Source organism: Ornithodoros turicata, chromosome 5 (assembly GCF_037126465.1).
Source record: "Ornithodoros turicata isolate Travis chromosome 5, ASM3712646v1, whole genome shotgun sequence".
NCBI lineage: Eukaryota > Metazoa > Arthropoda > Arachnida > Ixodida > Argasidae > Ornithodoros > Ornithodoros turicata.
Window position 1 is genome coordinate 8,646,495 of NC_088205.1, and position 12,167 is coordinate 8,658,661.

A 12,167-nucleotide genomic window follows, 5' to 3' on the forward strand; every position below is an offset into this window, starting at 1 on the left:
GAGTGGTCCCGTACTTGCTGTCCAGATAAGGATATCGAATTCCGGACGACAGAGAAAAAATCCAATGGTAGCAGGTTCGTTCCCGGTAGTGTAGTCCGGGTAACGAGTTTTCCGGATATCTGAACTCCGGATAAGCGAGGCATGACTACTGGGCTACTGGGCTTGCACTGGGCTTCCAGGGGTGAGTCTCTCACCCTGACGGGAGTATATCACGTGCTACGTGACCTTCTGACGCCACCCGCTCAAACGTTGCCTGCCTGCGCACTGCTGAAGAGACCTACGAAGGACCAAACAGCTGTCCAGTCACTATAGCATGGAGACGTTTCAGCAGCAAACACGTAGAGTAGTAAGGGAGTGCCGTGAACACGCGTTATTCAGGAAACGACTTCAATCGGTGTTTCAAGCATGGCATGCTTTATCCCTTCATCTCTTGTTGTTAAATTATTGCTTTGCCTATAACATGACCTATATATAATCTTACAACTCTACTTGCTTTGCCCCATTCACTACGCACTGACTGGTTCCCCTCGATCACCACTTATTTCCATCATTTTTCATCACCATCGGAGCTTCGAACAGCTGGCTTATATTTGTACAAACTTCGCAGTAATGTAGAACCTATCGCAGTAGCCACTTTGCCATATACTATTGTTATCGTCTCATAGAGTTCACTGTAACATAATGGAACCAAATTACAATTCCGCGCGTTATCAATGCAAGTTGATAACAAACGTGTCGTCCTTTTTGTCTGTTCCCCGTAAGTGGGGGGGCGGGCGGAGGTTACAACTTTTCGTCAAGGATCAATGTAAGCTTTAACAACCATGATAGAAGCGAAGAGGAGTAAATTGGGGAGCAATTACTATAGTGCCACTTGCTCCCCATCTTAGTCCCCTGCCCATGAAATTTGCTCCCTTGCTCTGCAAATGGTCCGTAGGCTTCGCATGAATTTCCGTGCACTTAGGACCATATTCTCAAACGATCCTCGACTCAACCTTCCACATGAGCTGCCCCTCGAGGCAGTTTTTCAAAAGCTGACTTTCCTTCGAAATCCGGCTGAAATCCTTCGTGCTCGCAATACTGCACTGTGGCGCCAGTGTCTCCTCGAAGTTCAGTGGGTCCTCATGCGGAAGTGAGCTCATTTCCTCCACTCACTGGGGTTGAAGCGGTGCTGAGTCGAGGGTCGTTTAAGAATACGGTCGTTTAGTCTTGTAAGGAGCTAATGGTTGTGGCAACGCATCTATAGTCCGGCTCATTTTGGTTCTCAGAGTGAATGCAGTCAAGGGCCTTCCTCCTTTGTCTCTATCATTCCTCAGGTCACAGTATTTGGAGCTGACTCCGGAGCCACAATGACACTTGCCCTTCTAGCCACCTCAAGGCACAACAAGACCAAGTCCCCGTTCCGTTCTGCGTGGCTCTTAGGACCAACGTTCTTTCTGAACCGAACCTTTGCGTTGGCGTCGAAACACAACGGCGCTTTCTTCCAGCAACGCACGGGCTGTAAAGTGGCCGCCTGCCTGAGAGCCATGACACCGCACGACGTTCTCAAGGCTCACCTGGGAAAGGACGATCCTTCCTTCAGGATCCGTGACCAGAACGATCTCCCTATTCAGGGCATCTTTCCTGAACAGTTCATGGTCGTTGATGGTAAGTACCCAATCGCTCATTCAGTGTACAAGGATCGACAGCTCAGTTCCTTGACCTTCCAGACGTTAAGACCGATTTGTTGTTAATACGAACGTGATAAGTAACGTAACATGAACGTGCACTGTTGGTCGTCGTAGACCTGTGGCCAAGACTTCGCATTTAAATACCAGACCTGTTAGGAAGCGTTCAGTAGCTGTCAGACCTTCTAACTTTGACTAACTTTGAATTGTCCCTCCGTGTCGAAAGAAAACGTTTTAGAGTGAGGAAATGAGAAAATTTACGCGCTCCTCTCGCATTCAGCAACAGTTACATGGCTGCGACCGTCACGGTACCGTCACTACTTTCGTTTACGCTGTCTCGTTTATTATTGTACCAGGTCATGTACGTACTCGTAGAATTGGCACTGGGGGTGCATCATAAAAGCAGCACAAGAGACGAAAACATGGGAGAACTCCACAGGACAACTGCTTACAACTAAAGACGTTTACTAAGGCACAAGGTTTTTAAAAAGGAAGGAAAGTTCATCGCAACCCCACATCACAAGTGTAGTTCACTGGGGGTGCTTATCGATCTTAGAATTGGCTGCATCTTTGGACATTGCACCAAACGCGTTTAAACAAAATAGCTTTACAGGATAACGTTTATAGGCTTTATAGACATGCTTTATAGGCATCACGTGACCATCTCACGTGGTGGTTGGCTCTATTAAGCCACTGATGAACGCACGATATAAAACAATGAGAAAAGAAGCTTGCTGTTCATTCTCTTTCAATTACGATCATAGTTCACGCACAAAGGTCAAGAAACAAATAAGAAAAGACAACTGCAACCAGTCAGGGCCAGTCAGGGCAAGTGAGAACCGCTCGCACGACACATAATTAACGCATTCTTTATCGTCGAACAACCTTCCATAGTTTCCACAACCGCAAACATCAGGAAATCCAAGCACACGAACAAACAAGTGAGGTCCTTCCAAAGTCAAACACACTCCTGAGAACGCCGAGCAGAAAATTATTCCCTAACGCAATAACCAAGCTGGCAGATACGTACACATCGAAACTTCGACCAAAACAAGGGGCAAACAAAAGCTTCCGCCTCTCTCTCTCTCTCTCCCTTTCCCGCCCTCTCGACATTCCCTCGTCCCAGCGATGAAACTGGGAAGCGTCCTCTTCCTCCCAGGGGAGGAAAGGACAATTAAATCTAATGGAGCGTCAAATCGCTTGTGTATGTTATCAGCAGGAGAGAGAGAGAAAAAAAAGCAGCTTGAGATGAAAGCACTCTTAATTGAGCTTTTGCTCTTCGAGCCCGTGTCTGAACACTTGCAGAATGATCACGTTGAGGAGGGCAGAGGGTAAGACCTTCTGGGTTGGAAAATGCTAACATCAGCAGGATGCTGCGCAAATCGAGATTTAAGTTGGAGCCACTGCGTCGGCTACGGGGATCTCTCATTTTAAGTCAGCACCATTTACCGTCGATATGTTTCTTTCTTTCTTTCTTTTTTATTCGTTACTTTTTGAGCAGCTGAGACTTCGGTGAACTTTCCAGGAATTATCCTGGCCAAACTTTTTTATCCCTTTCCTTTTTTCTCTGGACGATTCCCCGAACATCCTCCAAGAATTAATTCTGCGTTGTCATTTGTACAAGAAGTTACTTTTCTCTCTCTCTCTTTTTTGTTCCTTGCTCGCAATTCACGTACCATTAAACCGACAGGCCAGATAGAAACGGCGCGAAGAAGAAAAAAAATCTTGAGGAGTTTTTTCTGTTTTTTCCTCAACCAGGCGGTGACATCCAAAAGTAAAGAGGACGCAAAATACTGCAGAGATCGAATGCATTGGGTGATAAATTTAAATAGGAGTGCGAGGGAAAAGTAATAAGATTCCTGTTCCCTCTGCGACTTTCGTGATTAACTGCACGGGGAGCGAGTACCGATGATTGTATTACATTCCTTTCGAAAGCTGAGAAAAATATATGCAAGAGAGGTCGTAATTATCTTCGATTGGGCGAAGATTGCAGTCCTGCCTTTCTTCCTTAAAGCTCTCCTTATCATTGTGTGTCCTCTTCAACGCGAAGCACAAGGTCCCTAATGGTTGATTGACCTGCTGGTCCGTCAGTATGTAAATGTTTCGTATCACGTTTCTTAAACCGCAAGAGTTCCTTACGGCGGCCAATGCTCCAGCATCCACACGCGAGTTCACCCTGTTGTTCAATGCAGCACTGGCTCCATCCACCAGCGGTAGGAAAACGCTATAGAAGCCGATTGGAGCGCAGTCGGAGCGCCACGCAGTAGAGACAAACAGCTTTTTATGTTTCGCTCACGTTTGTCTCCAACATGACTAAAACTCAACTCAACCGGACGAAGGACGCGACCGAGTACGATGTACACCACAACGATAGCGTTGTAAAGAATGTCCAGGGAATGTCCACTCTACCAACCTTCCCGAACCGCACTCTCCGGGATTCTTAATCAGCTGGACTCTCGCCTCCTCTCCCTCTGCTTGGTCCCTGGCCGAAACTGCTTGGTCCCTGGCCGAATCCAGCCCACCAACGCTCTGCCCTCAAAGCTCCCTTCACCTTTTTGGACACCATAATGAGGATACCACAATAAGAATCGAAGTCCTATAGGGCTTCCATCCTTATTGTGAAGGGGCTCATCAATTATTTCATTCCCCACCTCACCACCAGCAATGGGGTAGAGTATCGCCCCTGCCGATGAAACTCCATGACGAAAACCCGAGACTGGGAAAAAGACGAAAACAGACCACCAGCTCGCTTGCTTTTTAACCATTTTATCTGGATGAAACTCCCCATTCATTATCACCAAATAACGTTGTTGTTGTTTGGCCAAGGTCAGACGGGAAATTACGAAATGCGATGTAGGAGGGAAAATGTTGATTGTTGGCGAACAAAATTAAACGAGAGAGATTGAATTCAAAACTCGACGAATGGACCTTTTCCATATTCGCGTCGCCCCTGGCGGCGGAATGTCGAACGTCGTGTCTTTCCCTCCAATAATGGTGACGCTTTACGAACTGGCACTTACGTTGTGTTTGAAAGTAGCAAGAGAAGATTGGAAGAAGAATGCGGAAAGAGTGAAAGCACATTGTACTCATTACCAGACCTCAAACGTACGAGTAACCTTGAAACCGATTATCTCCCCACAATGAACATGACAGTCGCCCGCAGGTGGGTTCATGGCGATGTTTTCCGCTCAAAAATGGCGGACTCAAGGGCTGGGCATGCGCATACGCGTTGTCAGAAATGGTCCATTCGACTACTCCCATAAACAGGCGTGGCCTCGTTGGTCGCTGATGGCCGGTGATGGTAAAAGCGATGGTCCCGATAAACCACCCGCTTAGCCAGACAAGATGTTCAGATGAACGAACGAATCAGCGGGCGAGTTGAAGAAAGGCAAGACAGAGGTTTGGTAGGGCGTTTTGGGTGGCAAAGGGTCGAACTAAGAGTTTACGGAAGATGGTTACTCGTCCACGATGCTCGATGAACTCGATGCTTGGCTTGCGTGGCGCTCGTTGCTTCTACGCGTTGCTGCCACGATGGTGATGACAATGTCGCTCACGTCGTAGTCGGGGTTGTTGACTTTCTGAAAGGCGAGAGAGCCAATCCTGTAGAGCAGCAAAGCTGGCATCGCGGCTCTCGTCCATTTGTTCTTAATTTTAGCGGTGCTGGATGAGTCCTTGAGTCCTTGTGGATGAGTGCTGGATGAGTCCTTGTGAAATACTGTTTTCCGTGATCATTATCACATTACGTGTTGTTGTCATCGTCTGTACCATAGAACTGCAGAAACCACTCGCATGAGAGCACTAGTGAAACAGAGTTACTCCTCGAGGCCTTCCTTCATGTTGTTAATATTGTAAATAAATTCCGTTACAGGCACTCTTCTAACGAACCCACCGCTGGAGATGCTCCTCAAAAGTCACAGCGTGGATATTCCTGTTCTTATCGGTAAGCGAAGTATCACCTTGCCGATTTCTTGGAAGTTCGCCATGAACGTGTTTTTTTTTTAATTCTGTGTTAGCGCCGCGAAGCAACTGTGGCTATGAGCGGCGTACAGACGTGGACAGATGGAGAGAGGACAGCAGGAAGGAGTGGGGGACAGGGGGGTTAGTATGCGTCCTGGGCCGACTTCAGGGGGAACTGTGCCGACATTCATCTCGAAAGTCTTCGGAAACCCCAGGGAAACCCTCAGACAACACAGCCGGTGACAGGATTCGAACCCGTGTCACCTCCCACTCTCGGCGTGGAAAGCGAGCCTTGCACGTGTGGTGGTTTCTCGTTTTCACCTCTCCTTTAACTTACATAACGAATCTTCCACGATGGCGGGTGGCATCCGAAAATGTTTTGTATGTATCGAAATGTTCGGGAAGCTGTGAAGCGGTATATCAACGGACCAACATACTGGGCTAGTCGGCATGACGTTATCTATGGAGAGTTTTAGTAATCCGGATGTTCACGATAATAGGGAGCTCTAGTGAGAGAGAGAGAGAGAGAGAGAGAGAGAGAGAGAGTACTTTTTATTTGCATGACAAATTTGCACAGTGCCGAAAATACTCAGAAATAAAGGAAAAAATAATTGACGTAGGGCTCTAATACCCCTGTCACACGGGCAGTCTTCAATGATCATTGAAACCAATGACCATTGAAAATGCGTGTAGTGACACCAAGCGTGTGACGTGTCAACTTCCCAAAGAGTATTGGATTCAATGTTCCCCGACAGGTTGGCACGTTACACGCAAGGTGGCGCTACACGCATTTTCAATGACGATTGGTTTCAATGATCATTGAAGTCTGCCCGTGTGACAGGGGTATAAGATAAAAGGATCAAACGCCATTCGCGTTTAATTAAGTGCGCTCAACGATTCGTGTTCTCACCCACGAAAAAAGGTACGATAAAGAAAGCGGTCATATCCAATGTCAGGAATGTGATGTCAGTGAATTGAAAGAAGTAGCGCGATATTGACTTATCGTGTTTTCGGAACTGTTATCGTGAATACTGTTGTGACCTACTAAAGCTCCCTATTAGGAACTCCCTATTCGGGAGTTTTAGGATCGTAAGCGCCCTCCGATTCCGACTCTGTATCCCTGTCAGTCAATCGGATATCGGCAACGTGTTGTCAGCCGCTCCAATGGAATCAAGCGATTAGCTTATGTTTTCGAAAACGTTATCGGGAAACTTGTGTACTACGTTCTCTTAAAACTCCCTAATGTTTCCGAAAATACGATAGACCAATACCGCTGCTCCTTTGAAGTGGATGATATCCCAAGCAGCACCCCCGATGTCGGGCCGACATCGGCCCAACGTACACTTTGCAACACCGCCCAGAGTTGAGCCGATGTCGCGTGAGGCGATATTGGCCCGATGTCACTTCGATATGCTACCGATCTGAGACCGATGTTGCGCCAACATGCTTTTGTATTTTTATTCGTGTGTTGGCAATTAACTAAAAAAAAAAAAACAACGTTAAGCTGCTTATTCGAGAGGAAACGTTTTACTTCTGGCATTGTTTCGTACTCTTTTTTATTTTGTGATGCTTTCCATTGTTTCTCGTATTTCCCATGGCGGGCAATTAGCGCGGCGTTAGAAAAAGCAAGAAAAAAGTGCAAAAGCTCCAGGGACCACGAAGCGCAAGAAGCTTTAGAAAGGGACTGGTATACACCGGCATTCCTTTCGAAGCGAAAACGCATACTATACGTATATTTCACGTTTTAAGGGCTTTCGCAAATTCGAGAGCCCTGCTCGCCTCGGAATCAAAATCGCGGAGGTGACGTCACTCAGTTTAATTCGGTCACGCACACAAACAAGCGTCAAGCGAGGAATTACGTAGAATATTAACTCAACATCACCGTAACGAATGTGTTTCCTACTGTTTTCGGCCTGAGAAACCCAGTAGGTCCATCGAAAGCCACTGTCAGCCTCCTGTCGCTGGCTTCGGTCAACATCGAGCCAACATTGCCAACCTCTGTGGGATGTCGGTCGCAAGTTGGCATTGTCAGCGTCATGTCGCTGGTGTCGGTCAACATCAAGCCGACATTGACAACTTCTGCTGTATGTCGGTCGGAAGTTGACATTGTCGGCTGCATCCTGCATGTCGATGGTTTCGGTCAACATCAAGCTGACATTGACAACTTCTGCTGTATGTCGGTCGGAAGTTGACATTGTCGGCTGCATCCTGCATGTCGATGGTTTCGGTCAACATCAAGCTGACATTGACAACTTCTGCTGTATGTCGGTCGGAAGTTGACATTGTCGGCTGCATCCTGCATGTCGATGGTTTCGGTCAACATCAAGCCGACATTGACAACTTCTGCTGTATGTCGGTCGGAAGTTGACATTGTCGGCTGCATCCTGCATGTCGATGGTTTCGGTCAACATCAAGCTGACATTGACAACTTCAACGTGATATCGGTCGCAAGTTGGCATTGTCGGCTGCATGTCGCGTTTTTCCGTCAACATCGAGCCGACATTGACAACTTGTGTCTTATGTCGGCCATAATTTGGGGCAGTGTCGGAGATATGTTGGGCCGACATGCCCAACTTGCTACCGACATTGGCCCGATGTCGTGTGCTGTCTGGGACCGTAATGCTGCCCGTTGGTTTGACAGCACTGTTCAATGTATCGTTTTCGTATGCTTGCGATCTACACTCCAAGAAGAAAAAAAAAGGCAGTAAGCTTAGTCCATTCAGCGGACTAATTGCACTAGTTTGGGGATTATTTGCAGTGCTGGGGAGCAAATCTCGGTGTCTATGGACTGCAGTGACTGCAGCCTTGGTACTATAAGCTGTACTTGCTCCCAAATTTTCTCCCCAATTTTCCTTAGAGTGCACTAATATTGATGATGATGATTGGAAAAAAAAGGGGGATTGTAGGCACTAAGATTCCATTTTGACTCCATATTACTACTGTTACTACTTCTGTGAAATTCACCTCGTAAGTAATCATAACAAAGATCACTGAACCTGATCCGTAGGTGTTCTGCTAAAAGGCAATACGCGCGAGTTTAGTGTGGAGAAACATCTCTCCGCAGCCTCCAGCGAGTGTCTCTGAAAAGCGAGGGCATCGGTAATCGGAATAGGGACTTGTAGAGCTGGAGCATTGCTGCGTAAGCTGTTGCAATAGCGCAGCCACGTGTTCATAAATTATTGATAAAGCCGCCGTTCTTTCACACAATCTCCCGAAATATCGGCACAGCATATGAAAGCCGAATTAACTGCGCCAATGCACACAGTGCCGCCTATCACGCCTGCCTTCAGCGGCAATGCCTATTTTTGTTATCGTGTTACTGAAGAACCAAATATGACGCATATATTCATGGCCGGCAGGTGTATAAGTTAGATCTCCACTCTCTCGCATTCCTGTATAGGCCGCGCATGTTTATGCACATAGCGTAGCAAGTATACGCTATGAAAGTAGGCCAGCCTTTCGCGCAGTCCCTCAGCTAATCTATTTCCCCTCGTGCATGTAGAACGGTCTCATTAGATCGCGCACAGATAAGGTACCACAACAACTGCACGTGAGGTTCAAGTTCCTTGCACGTTGCAGGTCCAGCTCGCGTGGCTCTGTGGCTCGTGGCTCGGTGCTGGCCATGTCACGTCGAGACTGGGAGGTACCCGGGTTCGAATCCCAGTGCCGGCTTTGCTGTCTGGGGTTTTTCCTGGATTTTCCTCGGACTCTTTCAGACATATGTTGGCACAGTTCTTTTAGAAGCCAGCCCAGGACGCACATTCCCCCAGGGCGTCAGTCGTGACGTTGCCGACCTCTGTGAGGCCGACAACGACCAGCCCTCTCACCAGCACCACCACCAGTTTTTAGTGTGTATTGCGTTTCCCCATCTCGAACGGCGTACGTAGTTAACGGACTAGATTTCCTTTCCTTCTTAAGCTGAACACGAGTATTAGTTAGTTCGGTACTAGTAGTAGTTAGCGCTACCACCGTAGGTACTGACCAGCACGTCTAACAAGTTGTTTTATGTGACTTGAACAGTACGACATATTCAAGCATAAATACGCCCCCAAAATGTTTCCTATATCCTACAGCCGTTCCAGATTGATCCCTCAATCTTGCGAACTTCAGTTCCCTCAACCGAGGGAGTTTCATCATCTCTGTAGTCCATTGTCAACATGAGCATCACCTGACGCGTCGCGTAGAGAGAGAGAGAGAGAGAGAGAGCGTGTGTTCGGTAAACACTCAGAACAAAAGAGTTAGAATCACGCGCTCCTATACATCGGCATTAAATGACAGCAGGTAAATTTCCCTCAGTAGATAAACGTGTCGCGCTTTTCTAAACCAGACGTTGAAAATCTCCTTTCCAATACCGTTTGCTTTGGTTGTTGACAGCATAGCGAACGCATACGCCGACGCGTTTCGTGCTCCAATGCTGTCACCTGTTTCGCTCTTTCGCAATGTAGATGCTTAACGTGTCAGTTTTGAGTGAACTTGCTCCTAGTAGAACTAATCTATTGTCGCTGCCAGGAATACTGCCGAGTAAAGCAGGTCGTGCATAAAACCGACCAATCCTGGAAGCAGCGCCCGAAGGAAGAGTGGAAGGTTCGTCGCACGATTCGTTGTAATAGGAAGTTTTTCGACGCAGGAGTCAAGCGAGCTCGCGTGACGCCATCGTGGGGTTACCATCCGGGTCTTATATTTATCCGGCACGGCCGCGTCTATTTGTTTGGGCGTGCTGGCTGCCGGTTGAAATGCAACACCGGCGGCACCGAGACTACGTTTTAGTGGGTGCGTGTGTTATAACGCGGTTTCTATTCTGTTCGGTTCAATTTTTTTTATATTTTATTTGTTTCTGTTTTTTTAGTTGCAGAATTGGTCGGATGCCGCCGAACTCAATTTCTCCATATTTTTCAAAAAAAATTTACTTCCCGGAGGAGTATGCAACATCTACCTCGAAAAATAAGCGATTTGTATTAGTGCTTTCCCTTCCTTCTAAGTCTTCCATGTACCATTGTGTTCCAAACGAAAAAAGTTTGACAGAAAGGGAGAGGGCGAGACTACTCCCACTTTTGACTTAAATCTAATGCAACCTAACCAAACCTATCTTTTCTTTTATTTTTCGAGGTTTGTTTATCGAGGTTTATCGAGGTTTGGCTGCTTAAGCTAAACTGAGTGAACTAAATCTCGAGCTACGTGAAACGCTCTGTATACTTAACCAAGGCAAGCAGGCGGCGTGGCTGGTAATTCACCGAATGACAGATTCAGACGGAGGACAAACTCGCATACCACCGCGCTGTGTACTCAATATGCTCTCGCTCAAAGTGAACAGCAGGTTGAACTTGCGGGATTTCCTCATACATTCTACATGCTTTCGCATAGAGTAGACGAGGAAAGTGCATATAGGGTTCTGTGAGCGACGAATTCCAAACTCGCAGTAAGTACAGTAAAACTCGATGCTTGACGCGTTCCGGCTGGCCGGCGAGGGAATTATTTTAATTAAGGGAAGGCGACCCTAAAGCCATGTTTCGCGCCGTCTCCCTAATTGATTAGCGGCCAGTTATTCACCCGCGCCGAGTCAAAGTTGCTGGGCTGTGTCAAAGGGAACTTTGCCGAGCAGAGGCTCATCAAGGAACTCGCTGTGAGGCATTAAGTGAGGTTGGGACACGATGCACGGTGGCCGAACACGGTGGACCAGCAGGAAGCACGCCAGGGTGCAGTGCTACGTCTAACGGGTGACACTATATAGGAAAACTACACAGGCCGCGCAACAGTTAGAAATAATTCAAAAAGTAGCGACGTTTCGGAACCCGTATGGGATCCGTCTGTGATGTTGGACGAGTCACGAGTACGGTCATGAAGCCCGCATTTGCCCGAGTGGGTTCGGATCCTATCCTCGTCGCCAATTGAAGTGACCAGGGGTCCAGCGGGAGTCCAACCAACAACCAACTGACCTTTAGTTAGGTTCCGAAAGTCATTCTCGTGAATCTTGAACGCAACACGCGCGCTCGCTGCGGTAGTGACCGCGGGACGTTTGATCACATACACAACACTATTCCTCTATACTAAACATGTGCTAGGCGTTTCGTACTTATAACGTGATGTGATAGCGGAAGAAAAAATTGGGAACGTATAAGTTCATGACAAAGTCGGACTGGCTACCCCAGACCATGTAGTCACGGCTAGTTGAAAAAAAAAAAGAGGAAGGAAACCCAGTAGTTGCGAGGGGGGGGGGGAAACGTCCCGAACCAGTGCGAACACTTGTCACAAACGAGGGACCAGAAAGTGATGTCGATGAGATGAGTTTTTTCACGGAAACGTAGGAGTGCTTTCAATCATTCGCTTTGTACTTGACTGATTAATCAATTGATTGATTTTAAGAAAGAAAAACATACATGGAGACCAGCGACTCCATGGCACGTGTTCACTTCAAGACACTACGGGTGTCCGCATACAATTGACACAAAAGAAAAACATAGCGAAAAATGATGAAGTGGGAAGGGGAAGGAGTAGAAAAGAGAGAGAGAAAAAGAAGACAGAAGGAAACAAAGACCGAGAGGGGAAAGC

The 12,167-nt window shown here is 47.3% G+C and overlaps 1 protein-coding gene and 1 long non-coding RNA gene across 2 annotated transcripts in view; one reads left to right on the forward strand and one right to left on the reverse strand.

Annotated features, from left to right (window-relative positions):
• The window catches only part of LOC135393956 (uncharacterized), a 167,037-nt gene that overhangs the window by 143,362 nt on the left and 11,508 nt on the right, over positions 1-12,167 (reverse strand). The window lies entirely within an intron of this gene.
• Positions 1-12,167, forward strand: part of LOC135393954 (para-nitrobenzyl esterase-like) — a 157,280-nt gene that overhangs the window by 134,481 nt on the left and 10,632 nt on the right. Inside the window, exons 5-6 of the mRNA XM_064624333.1 lie at positions 1,314-1,644; positions 5,533-5,604. Coding sequence (XP_064480403.1) covers positions 1,314-1,644; positions 5,533-5,604 — 403 coding nt within the window. The remainder of the gene's footprint in view (positions 1-1,313; positions 1,645-5,532; positions 5,605-12,167) is intronic.